At 44.4% G+C, this 14,789-nt stretch overlaps 1 protein-coding gene across 3 annotated transcripts in view; it reads right to left on the reverse strand.

Annotated features, from left to right (window-relative positions):
* LOC106588901 (mitogen-activated protein kinase 15) overlaps positions 1-14,655 on the reverse strand; it is a 19,867-nt gene extending 5,212 nt beyond the window's left edge. For 2 of the 3 annotated variants that reach the window (XM_014178445.2, XM_014178441.2), the window contains exons 1-7: positions 12,835-14,655; positions 12,354-12,423; positions 10,541-10,639; positions 10,215-10,244; positions 9,205-9,295; positions 6,643-6,773; positions 6,297-6,460 (exon numbers count right to left, since the gene is read on the reverse strand). In XM_014178445.2, coding sequence (XP_014033920.1) covers positions 6,297-6,460; positions 6,643-6,773; positions 9,205-9,295; positions 10,215-10,244; positions 10,541-10,639; positions 12,354-12,423; positions 12,835-12,917 — 668 coding nt within the window. In that variant the 5' untranslated portion in view covers positions 12,918-14,655. Of the gene's footprint in view, positions 1-6,296; positions 6,461-6,642; positions 6,774-9,204; positions 9,296-10,214; positions 10,245-10,540; positions 10,640-12,353; positions 12,515-12,834 lie in introns of all 3 variants that reach the window. The other variant, XM_014178443.2, reaches the window with a different exon arrangement.
* Positions 14,656-14,789: the final 134 nt, after the last annotated feature.

Consider the following 14,789-nt stretch of genomic DNA (forward strand, 5'->3'; position numbering starts at 1 on the left):
CTCTCTCTTCCTGGTTTTTCTTGACCTTTTATCTGTGGGTCGGCTCCACCTTCTGAGGGTTCCCCTTGCTTCTGGGAATTGTAGTTTTGGCAGTCGGCCATTTTGTGATCTGTAGTTCTGATCGGGGTGGCCATTTTAGTGATCGGGCAGAGCCCGTTTATTAGTTCTGCCCTCACATATCTGCCATTTATCACTCGACCCCCTTCTTTGCCACACATCTCCCCCCTAGATCCGACCCCCTAGGTCAGGCTACCGCAGCAAAATATGCGTGCATGCGGGATAACCCATCCACATTTCCCATTTCCTTTCCTGCTCTGTGTTTCAAGTCAAAGTGAAACGGTTGGAGACTCAAAAACCACCGCATCACCCGAGCGTTCTTCTCTTTAGCCCTATGCATCCAGGTGAGTGGTGCATGGTCACTGATGAGGGTGAAGTGGCGCCCCAGCAGGTAGTATTTCAGGCTTTCCAGAGCCCACTTTACTGCCAGCGCCTCTTTCTCAACAACTGAGTAGTTGGTTTCCCGTGGTTCCAGCTTCCTGCTTAAAAACAGGATGGGGTGTTCCACCCCTTCTACCTCTTGGGACAGCACTGCTCCCAAGCCGACCTCTGAAGCATCCGTCTGAACCACAAACTCTCTCTCAAAGTCTGGTACCACCAGCACTGGATTACAGCAGAGGGCCTCCTGTAATGTCCTAAATGCTTTGGTGGCCCTTTCATCCCACTTGACCATGTTTGGCCCTCTGGCTCTAGTCATGTCGGTGAGTGGGGCGGCCACTGTGGCATAACTTGGGATGAACTTCCGGTAGTACCCGGTCAGCCCTAGGAAGGCTCGAACATGCTTCTTATTTACTGGTTTCGGCCATTCTCTAATTGCCTCCACCTTCTTACGTTGGGGTTTGATTAATCCTCTTCCCACTGTGTATCCCAGATACTCGGTTTCCTCTAACCCCACATAACACTTGGCAGGGTTCGCTGTGAGCCCTGCCTTTCTAAGGGCGTCTAACACTGCCTGTACCCGGGGTAAATGGGATTCCCAATCTGGGCTGTAGATCCCCACGTCATCTAAATAAGCTGCGGCGTATGCTTGGTGCGGTTTTAGGACCTTGTCCATGAGCCGTTGAAAGGAGGCTGGGGCCCCGTGTAGGCCGAATGGCATGACGGTGTATTGAAACAAACCGTCAGGGGTTGCAAAGGCTGTCTTTTCTTTGGCCCTGGGGGTCAGAGGAATTTGCCAGTACCCTTTTGTCAGGTCCAGGGTCGTAATGTACCGAGCTTCACCAATTTTCTCCAGTAGTTCGTCTACTCTGGGGATGGGGTAGGCATCAAACTTGGAGATTTCATTTACCTTCCGAAAGTCGTTACAGAACCGCAAAGACCCATCGGGCTTGGAGACCATCACAATTGGGCTAGACCACTCACTATGTGACTCTTCGATCACTCCAGCTGTCAACATTTTCTCTGTCTCTGCTCTAATCGCTGCCTGTCTAGCCTCGGGTACCCGATATGGCCTCATGCTCACTTTTCTCCCTGGTAGGGAAACGATATCATGAGCTGTAACCTCAGTTCGGCCGGGTACCTCTGAAAACACATCTCTGTTTTTCTGGATCAGGGTCTTTACTTCCTGTACTTGTGCTGGGGACAAAGTAGGTGAAATATTTACTTCGGCTGTCTCCTGAGTGTGTGTGGGGTACGTGACCATTAGTGTTTCTCTCTCTCTCCATGCTTTTAACAGGTTTATGTGATATATCTGTTCCTGGGGCCGTCGACCTGGCTGTCGGATCCGATAATTAACTTCTCCTATTCTCTCCAGTACTTCATATGGTCCTTTCCATGTGGCTAGTAGTTTGCACTCTACCGTGGGGATCAGCACTAACACCTTATCTCCCTGTTGAAATTCCCTCATGGTAGCCTGCCGGTTATAAGTGTGCCGCTGGTGCTCTTGTGCTTGTCTCATGTGCTCTCTGACGATGGGCATGACTGTGGCTATCCTGTTTTGCATTGCTGTGACGTGCTCTATGACACTAGTATACGGGGTGGATTGCTGTTCCCAGGTTTCCCGGGCGATGTCTAAGATTCCCCGGGGGTGCCTCCCATATACCAGCTCGAAGGGAGAAAACCCCAGCGAGGCTTGAGGAACCTCTAATGGCAAACATCAGATATGGCAACATGCAATCCCAGTTTTTCCCATCCTTGTCGATTACCTTCCTGAGCATTGACTTCAGGGTCCGGTTGAATCTCTCAACCAGCCCGTCCGTCTGTGGATGGTAAACCGATGTCCTCAACTGTTTCACCTGCCACAATTTACAAAGGTCCGCCATAAGGCGGGACATAAAGGGGGTCCCCTGGTCAGTAAGGATCTCCTTTGGGACCCCGACCCTGGTGAACAATAGCACTAGTTCCTTGGCGATATTTTTGGAAGCCATTGTCCGAAGGGGAATGGCTTCTGGGTAGCGAGTGGCATAATCTAGAATGACCAGAATGTATTGGTGCCCTCTTGCAGATTTGGGTAGTGGGCCCACTATGTCCATCGCTATCCTCTCAAATGGCGTTTCGATTATGGGGAGTGGCACTAACGGGCTTCTAAATGCTGGTCGGGGAGCTGTTACCTGGCACTCCGGGCACTCTCCACAATGCCGAGCCACTTCAGCCTGAATTCCTGGCCAGTAAAACCTCCTTACAATCCGGTCTCGGGTTTTATCGATACCAAGGTGTCCACCCAGAATGTGCCCATGAGCTAGATCCAGTACTGTCTTCCTGTACCGGGTGGGGACCAACAACTGTTCCACCACATCAACCCCTATTTTTGAGACTCTGTACACCAAACCATTTTTCATGATGAAGTGGGGAAAACTATTAGGCATCATCCTATCATTTATGGGAGTACCATCTACGACCTGCACGTCTGCTCTGGCTTGCTGCAGGGTTGGATCCTGGTGTTGGGCCGTCACGAAATTAGTCATGGACCCTGCCAGATCTGCTGGTTCTAGATAGTCATCCTCTGGATTCAGATCGACCCCAGCCCCACTAGTACTGGGCTGTTCATTATCAACAAGGTTTTCCACTTCATCCTCATCCTCCCCTACTAGTACCTGTGAGGTTGGCCCCTGGGAGACCTCTTTTCTTGGCCTTGGTTGAAGGCCCCATGCTTCTTCCTGTTTGGTCAGGGTTGTTGGCTTCTCAAATATGCCATTCTTTTGGCCTAACTTCGCAAAGTATCTACCCAATATTAAATCATATGGCATCTTTGGGACCACGCCGACCTCATAATCCAGCAGACCGTCCTCTGTTTGTATGCTCACTAAGGCTGTGGGGTACAGACGGGTATCCCCATGAATGCACGTAACACTGATATCCTGACTTGTATCCAGTTTATGCATCGGCACTAGGTTTGCAACGACCAGGGTTAGCATACTGCCGGAATACAGTAGTGCTTCAACCTCTTTCCCTTCAACCTTCACCTTGCACATATGTTTGTTTCTTGATCTTTCAAGTACAGTGCTTACCACGGGACATGCATACCATATCTCATTTTTTCCACCGAGGTTACATTGCATTGGCTCTTCTTTAATAGGGCAGTAGGCTGCAATGTGTCCCGGTCGATTACAATTGTAACAGATAATAGGGTTTCGGGGGGGGAGACCTCCTCAACCCCCAGTCCCAGTTTCCGTTTTTTCCCTTAGTGTCTCGGCCCGATTCTGATTCTTTCGTCATGGCCCCACGCTGCTCTCCTCCCCCTCCACCTGTTGGGACAGTCTTACCCTGTCCGCTGGTTCGCCCAGGCCTGGGGAATGGGAATCTTTCCTCCTGCTCCTGCTCAGCTGTTCCTGCCGTACAATACCGTTCAACCAGGCCCACAAGATGGTCGGCGGAAAGTACATCGTTCTGGCCAACCCATCGTCGCACTTCTTGGGGTAGACCTCGCTGAAACTGGTTGAGTACGATGGTCTCGACGACCACGGCGGACGAGCGGGTCTCCGGTCGCAACCATTTCCGTGCCAGGTGAATCAAGTCGAACATCTGTGTTCGGGGGGGTTGTCCCGGTCTGTAGGACCACTGGTGGAAGCGGTGTGCCCTCACGGTATCGGTCACTCCCAGTCTAGTCAGAATCTCTCCCTTTAGTTTATCGTAATCCTGTGCATCCTTCAACTCCAGGTCGAAATATGCTTTTTGAGCGTCCCCTGCCAGGTATGGTGCCAGAAGCCCTGCCCATTCTTCTTTCGGCCACTTCTCCCTCTCTGCCGTCCTTTCGAAGGTGGTAAGATATGCTTCCACATCATCCTGCGCTGTCATTTTTTGAAGAAAATGATTGGCCCACCTTTGGGTATTTACAGCTGGTAACTGAGCCCCAATTTGGTCCGCTAGCACCTTTAGGCCTTCTCTTAACTCCCGGGTGTTTCTCTCTTGGTCTTCTCTGAGCAGCTGGTTGGTGCAGTGCTGGACCTGTAACGTGTCCTGATACATTCGCATTGCATCCTGATGAGCTATTTGTTGAGCTCTAGTTGCCTCTTGTTGGGCGGCCGCCGCTTGTAACAGGGCCTGTATGGCTCCCTCCATACTCATTTTCCTGAAAAAAAATGTCCTAACCAAACAAAGCCACAAAAAAAAAAAAAACCCTGACTCCCCTTTGGAGTGCTAACTAAACTTTTTTTTCTTTTTTTTTTCTTTCCTACCTAACCAGCGGTATGGTTAATCTACTGCCCACATTCTCCACCACGTGTGGCAAACCTCTTCAAAGTTAGGAGCGTTTGTCACAAATTAAGTGGGAAACTGTCACCAAAGTCAGCCCAGAATGAAAGTTATTTCGAACATGACAGTACCTGTGTGTTTGTTTCGCTGTCCTGGTCCACCCAGGCCGCAGGTAAGGTCAAGGATAGCAGGGTTCGGTACACAAATCTGGTTCTCGGTAGGTCCAGGTCTAAACGCCAACAGGTAAGTCCAAAACAGTCCAGCTCGTACACGGTAAATCCAGCCAATGTAGATTGTCTCTTTCTCTATGGTTCATAGATCCTTCCCGCCCTCGCTCTCTCTCTTCCTGGTTTTTCTTGACCTTTTATCTGTGGGTCGGCTCCACCTTCTGAGGGTTCCCCTTGCTTCTGGGAATTGCCATTTTGTGATCTGTAGTTCTGATCAGGGTGGCCATTTTAGTGATCGGGCAGAGCCCGTTTATTAGTTCTGCCCTCACATATCTGCCATTTATCACTCGACCCCCTTCTTTGCCACAATATATATATATATATTTTTTTATAAGGTGAAATGCACACATCCATACAAAACAAAAATGGCCGCATCCCGCAAAACACCAGTCTCAACGTCAACAGTGAAGAGGCGACTCTGGGATGCTGGCCTTCTAGGCAGAGTTGCAAAGAAAAAGCCATATCTCAGACTGGCCAATAAAAATAAAAAGGGCAAAAGAACACAGACACTGGACAGAGGAACTCTGCCTTGAAGGCCAGCATCCCAGAGTCGCCTCTTCACTGTTGACGTTGAGACTGGTGTTTTGCGGGTACTATTTAATGAAGCTGCCAGTTGAGGACTTGTGAGGCGTCTGTTTCTCAAACTAGACATTCTAATGTACTTGTCCTCTTGCTCAGTTGTGCATCGGGGCCTCCCACTCTTTCTATTCTGGTCAGAGCCAATTTGCGCTGTTCTGCGAAGAGAACAGTTGACAGTGTTGTACGAGATCTTCAGTTTCTTGGCAAATTCTCTCATGGAATAGCCTTCATTTCTGCGAACAAGAATAGACTGACGAGATTCAGAAGAAATTTCTTTGTTTCTGGCCATTTTGAGCCTGTAATCGAACCCACAAATCCTGATGCTCCAGATACTCAACTAGTCTAAAGAAGGACAGTTTTATTGCTTCTTTAATCCACACAACAGTTTTCAGCTGTGCTAACACAATTGCAAAAGGGTTTTCTAATGATCAATTAGCCTTTTAAAATGATAAACTTGGATTAGCTAATACAACGTGCCATTGGAACACAGGAGTGATGGTTGCTGATAAGGGATGTCTGTACGCCTATGTAGATATTCCATTAAAAACAAATCTGCCGTTTCCAGCTACAATAGTCATTTACAATGTCTACACTGTATTTCTGATCAATTTGATGTTATTTTAATGGACAAAATAATAGCTTTTCTTTCAAAACAAGGACATTTCTAAGTGACCCCAAACTTTTGAACAGTAGTGTATATATATATATATATATATATATTCAAGCCTAAAAGGAATGGCTCAGCTACTTGGGAAAAGTAGGCCATTCAGTGCACTGCTCCATGTAATCTGAGTGCGTGTGTACCTTGTGGAGCCCAGCAGGATCTCAGGAGCTCTGTACCACCGCGTCGCCACATACTCGGTCAGCGCCGGGTTCCCAGCATCCTCCTGGATCTGGCAGAGAGACCTCGCTAAACCGAAGTCACAAAGTTTCACAAAGCAATCCGCGTCAAGTAGAATATTGGAAGGCTATGGGAAGAGAAAAGTCAATTCAATCATGTCATCAAAATAGTTATTCTCCAGATAAACAAAAGAAGAATTGGATAGCGTCACCCATACTGGTGGCACCAGCACATCTGCAATAGCAGTAATGTCATAATCTCAATATACACAGTTCTTAGTACATTGACAATTTAACCATTGTACTGTACCTTCTGGTCTCTGTGGATGACATTGCCTGAGTGCAGGTATTTGGTGGCCTTAAGGAGTTGATGCATGACATAGCGTTTATGGATGTCTTTCAGCAGGTTGCCTTTCTTTATCACCGCATGCAGGTCGGTGTCTGCAACACACAGGTGGTAAAAACACTAATAACCAACAGGAATCGTAACCAAATTAAATCATCCAGAATTGAACACTAATTCATACCACACTTAGAATAATGACACTTTGAAAACACCTTTCCACAAACACACAATGAACCACAAACACAAGATGAATTTAACAGTCAAGTGAATGACAAATCAGACATGTCACGTTTCCCAAAAACAATCTACGCACTCCTGCAGTGACCCCAAAATGTTAGCAAGTGCGGCGGTGGGCGAATTCCAGGGGCACCAGGTGCAGTGATGCGGGTCCACACACTAAGAGATTAGACTGCAGGGAACAGAGAGAAGTCCAATGTGTGGACTCAGCATGCATAGTAGGCAGCCAAGAGGAGAGGAGCCCTCCCCCATCACCCTTTCTTCTGGTGCCCGGTTTAAACTGCTGAATAACCTTGCAGCTTGCCTGCCTGCATTCTTTGTGCTGTCATTTTAAAATGGCCGACCCAATCAAATTTAGCACAGGGTAGGTGGCCAATAATAAATACTGTGGCAAAGCCTTGAAAATGTATTTTTGTAGGCATCAGGGTGATTTACACGATCAAGAGTTGTCAATGCAAGCATCCTGCATGTACAGTACCAGTCAAAAGTTTGGACACACCTAATCATTTAAGGGTTTTTCTTTATTTTGACATTTTCTACATTGTAGAATAATAGTGAAGACATCAACACTATCAAATAACACATATGGAATCATGTAGTAAAAAAAAGTGTTAAACAAATCTAAATATATTTTAGATTATTCAAAGTAGCTACCCTTTGCACACTCTTGGCATTCTCTCAACCAGCTTCATGAAGAATGCTTTTCTTGAAGGAGTTTCCACATATGCTGAGCACTTGTTGGGTGCTTTTCCTTTACTCTGCGGTCCAACTCATCCCAAACCATCTCAATTGGGTTGAGGTCGGGTGATTGCGGAGGCCAGGTCATCTGATGCAGCACTCCATAATTCTCCTTCTTGGTCAAATAGCCCTTACACAGCCTGGAGGTGTGTTGGGTCATTGTCCTGTTGAAAAACAAATGATACTCCCACTAAGTCAAACCACATGGGATGGCACATCGCTGCAGAATGCTGTGGTATCCATGCTGGTTAAGTGTGCCTTGAATTCTAAATAAATCGCAGACAGTCACTAGCAAAGCACCCCCACACCATCACACCACCTCCATGCCTCACGGTGCGAACCACACATGCGGAGATCATCCGTTCACCTACTCTGCGTCTCACAAAGACATGGAGGTTGGAACCAAAAATATCAAAGGACAGATTTACACCAGTCTAATGTCCATTGCTCGTGTTTCTTGTCCCCAGTAAGTCTCTTCTTATTATTGGTGTCCTTTAGGCCTGATTCACACAGTCTCCTCTGAACAGTTGATGTTGAGATGTGTCTGTTACTTTAACTCTGGGAAGCATTTATTTGGGCTGCAATCGGAGGTGCAGTTAACTCTAATGAACTTATCCTCTGCAGCAGAGGTAACTCTGAGTCTTCTTTTCCTGTGTTGGTCCTCATGAGAGCCAGTTTCATCATAGTGCTGATGGTTTTTGTGACTGCACTTGAAGAAACTTTCAAAGTTCTTGAAATTTTCCAGATTGACTGATCTTCATGTCTTAAAGGGGCGGCAGGTAGCCTTGTGGTTAAAGCGTTGGGCCTGTAACCGAAAGGTTGCTGGATCAAATCCCCAAGCTGACAAGGTACAAATCTGTCCTCTGCCCTTGATATCGGCCCTGGTAGGCCGACAATGTAAATAAGAATTTATTCTTAACTGACTTGCCTAGTCAAATAAAGGTTACATTTAAAAACAATTAAAATAACTTACAAGTAATGATGGACTGTTGTTTCTCTTTGCTTATTGAGCTGTTCTTGCCATAATATGGACTTGGTCTTTTACCAAACAGGGCTATCTTCTGTATACCACCCCTACCTTGTCACAACACAACTGATTGGCTGAAACGCATTAAGAAGGAAAGAAATTCCACAAATTAACAAGGCACACCTGTTAATTGAAATGCATTCCCGGTGACTATGTCCTGAAGCTGGTTGAGAGAATGCCAAGAGTGTGCAAAGCTGTCATCAAGGGAAAGGGTGGCTACTTTGAATAACCTCAAATATATTTTGATTTGATTAACACTTTTTTGGTTACTACATGATTCCATTTGTGTTATTTCATAGTTTTAATGTCTTCACTATTATCTAGAATGTAGAAAATAGTACAAATAAAGAAAAACCCTGGAATGAGTACAGTAGGTGTCCAAACATTTGACTGGTACTACATATCTGTTATTACCAAATAGGCATTTTATATGATACCATCTCACATATCACCACACTCCTCAAGTGAAATCAAATGAATATTCAAAATGGATGTAAACAGATAATCCACATAAGAGTCCTCACCCATGTATTCAAAGACCAGGTAAATATCTTTGTCATTTTGAGCTCTGATGACATTCAGCAGTTTGACGATGTTGGCATGATCTCCAAACTCCTGCAGGGAGAAATACATAACAGTTTAGATAACACACGCACACACATACTCCTCAAAGACCACCGTAATTGAGTGAAATCAATGTTAAGACTGCAAATCTTCTTAGGGATAGTGACATAACCAACACCACCTAGACTGTTCTTAACGTTTAGATGCGTTGTTATGTAAACCCTCTCCACTATGGTGCCAGTGTTTCTGTGGGAGATGGCAATAGCTGATTATGGACACTGACACACAGTTTACAGACTTGGGCTCTGTTTTTCCTGGCCGCAGAGGATGGGAACAAAAACTGACCACACTGTTTTCTTTTCCCTGTGTGACCAGTTTTCTGTTCACTTTCAATAGGTCAGAATATATGGCCACCCTATGGATGATTAACTAAGCACCAAATCACACTGCAAACTGTCCACAATACTGTTAGTAGTCTCTTTAAAATGGTACAGGTGTATCTGTGAACCTGGACGAAGGCTTCTGTTCAACTACAGAATAAACTAAACAAAACTGTTTCTGTCTAGACTACGAGTCTTTATCATATGGAATTATTTTATGCATTCATTTCAAAACCATGCCATAAAAATGTTCATGTCCATTTTGTTATGTGTAACCTCTCTGGTGGACAGGCTACGTTTATGTGAGATTTTCGGTTCTAGGTTGCCCAGATTATGTTATACACAATTTTAGATACAACAGTTCAGCACTTGGCAGGGTCTAATCAGCATCAAGGAGTCTTCCTGACAAGCAGGAGCCATCTGGTGTTTACATTACGGTATGCAAACACGGTCCCAGTGTACACAGCAACATGACCATTCCACTCAGGCTATATACACTAGCTGGCTGCGGTTGTGCTCCATTTCAAACAATTGAACCACTCACTTCAATTTTCCAATTGTTGCTAACTGAAATAGATATTCATTCTTACCTGAAGAAACATTATTTCTCTGAATGTCCTCTGTGGAGAAAAAATAACATTGGGAAGATGTAGGAAAGGCCAAAGTCATTTTAATTGACAATGTATTTAATCATTAACGGACTAAATGAAACAAGTTGTTTGAGAACCCCTGGCCCTTACAGTAAGCCCATAAAATTATAATTAGATAAAGTTAAGGTTGTTGAACAGGGACTTTTTTGTTACGCTCCTCAAACTGTCACAACATTAAGAGATCATACCTCTGTAGCTACATCTACTTAGTGGCAGACAAAACTAGCAGCCAATGTCAATGACCAATATCATCATGTATCACAAACCTGGGCATCAGTCCTATTCCTGAAGGCATCAAATATTTTCTTTACAGCCACAACTTCTCCTGTCTGTCTGTCCACAGCCTTCCATACAATCCCATATGCCTGGACACAGAGTGGATAAAGAGATACAAAACTGATAGTGAATCATTATCAGGATTAAAAGGTAAAACAAAACAGCCACAGGACTATAGTTGAGCCCTAAGATAAAGTCAAAGCACAATATTGGAAACACAGGGAAGTAGAGTGGAGAGTAAGGAAAGAAAACGTTCTAGGGAGCGATTACTAAGCACTTTTAGAGTCAGCAGCACACCGAGGAGAGGGACTGGTTATGACATCAATGGGTGAGAAGAAGAGAAGACATAATCAGGGAACACTAGACACTGGTCCCTCTGGCGTCAGAGACTTGCTGGCTTAGCGAGCATAGCAAGGCTAACTTTAATACTGTCAGACAGACTGAAAACTGGGGAAATAAGGTTATTCAAGGAAGACCTTTGGGGGAAGGTTATGTTCTTGGTACTCTTGGTATCGTAACCTAGGAATAGTGCCCAACAACAGCACATCGGTCCCCCCCTTGGGTAAAACTGAATTGTAGTAAACGTGCCGAAAGCTCACTCCACAGCTAGCTTGAAATGTTGCCGATGGAGCTATCCAATTGGTGCCTTTTGTATAGCTCAAACAGTTGGTACATTGTCAAGGAGGAGGGTCACGTGTGTTCGCGAGAATACGATCACTGGTTCGAGCATGGTATGGGAGCAGGGACAGTAGAGGAAGACATAATGTGAGCAGCACACCGATGTCGGATTCATTACTGTATTATTGACTGTATGTTTGTTTTTTCCATGTGTAACTGTGTTGTTGTATGTGTCAAACTGCTTTGCTTTATCTTGGCCAGGTCGCAGTTATAAATGAGAACTCGTTCTCAACTAGCCTACCTGGTTAAATAAAGGTGAAATAAAAAAATGAACACCTGTGTAATAGGACCCATGGCCTCCCCTCAAGGGAAGGTTCTAGGTAGTATTGTGTGACGCATCTACATGACTCAACAGTTTGCCACCTGGCACTATACAGTTCAGAGATATAATAAGCATCAGGGAGGCTCGATCTAGCACATGGTGAAACTCTCTTATTGTTTTGTCAAGAGAAAGAAAACAGGTCTTCCATTATCCTATGTCTGGGGAAAAACCAAAACAAAAGCTTTGGACTCAGAAGTCAGGGATTTTTCTATTTCCCTAGTATCAAAGTCTGCTGATCTGGCTGAAAAAAATGTCTTGTTCTGAAAAAATGTATAATCCTCCAGTTTATGACATCAGTATTCACAGAGACAAAGTTTGGGGAATTTTAAGAATTGTTCTTAAAGGAATGACTTGGGAGGTAAACGTGAAAAGTAGCAATGTGTGTAATTCAATGACTATTTCTATAAAACAAAATGGATTTCAAAAGCGACTTTTGTTACTATTTCTTTAGTTAGTACTAATCACGTCAATCAAATCCATACCATGACACACAACCACTTGTTCTTTGTATTTATTTGCTTGACAGCAGTGAGTGTGCAATTTATATATTTTTTTAATAATTTACCTTTAATTAACTTGGCAAGTCATTAAGAACAAATTCTTATTTACAATGACGGCCTACCCCAAACCTGGACGTCGCTGGGCCAATTGTGCGCCACCCTATGGGACTTAATTACCGCCGGATGTGATACAGCTTGTCATTCATGAGTTTGACTTTCACATTACTATTGTCAGATTTTTTTTACAACAAATACATTTTTTCCCCAGAACTATAAAAACTGGGGACAGACAAAATTACTTACCCCCTTGCCAAGTCTTTTCTTTATTTCATATTTCATGGAAATATGATCCTCCACTTCCGTGACGTTCATCCTAATTATTTGTTTAGATAGTTAACTCTTATGCAATGTTTTTCATTCCTTTTTGGTAATTACAATGTAACGGTCAGCCACAAGTCGAAATTCTGCAAGGAAACACTTGAATCAACTGTTTTCAGAACGTTCATGATCAAGGCAACAATGTATCAACTTCCTTTGCAGCTGCAATCTCCATATGACTACACTAAAAAAATGTAACAACTTTCGTTTGAAGGAGTTGGATATAAACAGTTAGCTAAATACAAAATCACGATTCATGTGTTGTTGTTTGTCAGCCAGTTCTGCTTGCAGCAGCAAGCTAACTAGCTTCTTTGAACTTCTGAGCTAATGTTGAATGGTTATTGATCAATCACTGTCGTTGCCCACCGATACATTCCTTAACAAATATCTCCCTCCCGAAAATTACCGATGGTCTTTTTTGAAAGTTCTGAAACAGTCCGGTTCAAGGATATCGGCGACAGGTGTTGATTGCTGGATACAAACAAGCATATCGGCTCGTTTTGTAATTGTTTGTCGTCCTGGAGACGCAACTATACGCTGCTGTAAGGTTTCCGAAGTCAAAATGTACTATATCGTAACAATTAATGGAACAAAAAAAAGAAGAGCTTTTTGGTCTTAATTTAAGGTTAGGCATTAGGTTTGCAGTGTGGTTAAATTCACGATTAAAATAACTTTTTAATTAGATATATTGTAGAAGTAGGCGGGGTTTATGACTTTGTAGCTTGGGTAACTAGTGACAACCGTTCCAAAGCTTTTAAAGGAGCCGTACGCTTTATTTTATGAATCGATAAGTGGGATGCACTGTTGAGCGCTACATCCCGCGGGGTTCGTGCTGACTGTACGGAGATTGTGACAGACTTTTAAACGGCATCCCTTGAGAAGGCAAGAACAAGATGTGTGGCAGGAGAAGTGCAGTATTATCATAAGGCGACATATACTTGGAATACAGAGGAGGGAAAAATAGGCTGAGGAGGTCTAAGAGAGAGAGGGGGAGGAAGAGGGTGAGCTTGAGCTTGAGTCGGTTAAAAATGGCAGAAAAAAAGGATATGGTTTTTTAAAGAAGAATGGTAGAAAGTGTAAAACAGAGTGAGCTGAAGACAGAAGGAGAAATGGAAGCGAATGAGGTTGAAGTATCAGAGGTGGTAGGTGTGGTGAAGTTCTCGGAGCCCGAGGCTTGCACCGAGGGTCAGGATAAAGATGAGTCTGTGACAGGAGTGAAGCTTTTGGAAAAACTGGACCCTTGCCTTTTGGCTGATCCATTTGTGGTTTCAGGGTGGGTGAAAACAGAGTTGGGTGCTGTGGAATCATTGGTGAGGGTAACCAGAAGTGGTCTTGTGATAATTTGTGTTTCTGCTGGTCAGAGGGAGAAGGTGCTCTGCGTTAAACGAATGGGGTCAAGAAATGTGAAAGGAGTGATTACTGGGGTAGCAGTAAATGTAAAAGTTGACTAACTGAAGGGGAAGATTCCCGGTGTTTGATGCAACACAGATTGTGTGGCGTGAGTGGTGAAACAGAAGTCATTGTCTGTTCTTTTGAGTTTTGATGTTGAGTCGTTGCCCGACAAATTGATTTTAGGATATATCCTGTACAAGCTTTTGTGCCAAATACATCACATTGTTACAGGTGTCAAGCTTATGGGCATGTGGCAGCAGTGTGTAGGAGGGAGGTTCCTATGTGTGAGAAGTGTGCAAAGGGCATGAGACAAAGGAATGTGTAACATTGAGGAAAGTAGTGGTATGTGTTAATTGTAGGGGTGCCCATGTGGCTGGGGATCAGAAATGTCCCATGCAAGAGAGCCAGGTTGACGTTTCAGGGTTACAGTAGTGCAGAAGTTGTCATACGCTGAGGCAGTGAAGAAAGTAGAGGAAGATGGGTCAAGGGGTAGGGATTCTGAGAGGAGTGGTGTGAGTAGTAGATCTGTACCAGTACAGAGGTTGTGGTGGCAGCTGCAGAGGTATGAGTGTGCGAGACATCAGAAGAGTGTTAAGTGGTAGTTCCATTATTTCAGGTTGTTGGCCTGAGGTAGGACTAAATAGATTTAAAGGGTGGTGTTATTTTTTGTGAGCGTTGTGTTAGATGGTAGGTTATTTTTTATTTTTTTTCAAGCAAAGTATAAGGGAGTTGTACTCCAGTCTAGTAGGTGGCAGTAATGCAACATGTATTGATGCCAACCACTGTTAAACCTCAACGAAGAAGACACGCTCACAAGCTGTTGTGAGGCCAGAACACTCGGATCAACCCTACTCCTCGACCAGAGCATCCAGTGTGTGCTCTTAACGCCCCGAGTGCGTAACGCTCTGAATTTACAAAAACTGACAATCTAACAACGTTCTGAATTTTTACAAATGCCCAGAGCACACT

Source organism: Salmo salar, chromosome ssa27 (genome assembly GCF_905237065.1).
Source record: "Salmo salar chromosome ssa27, Ssal_v3.1, whole genome shotgun sequence".
In the NCBI taxonomy this organism is placed as follows: Eukaryota; Metazoa; Chordata; class Actinopteri; order Salmoniformes; family Salmonidae; genus Salmo; species Salmo salar.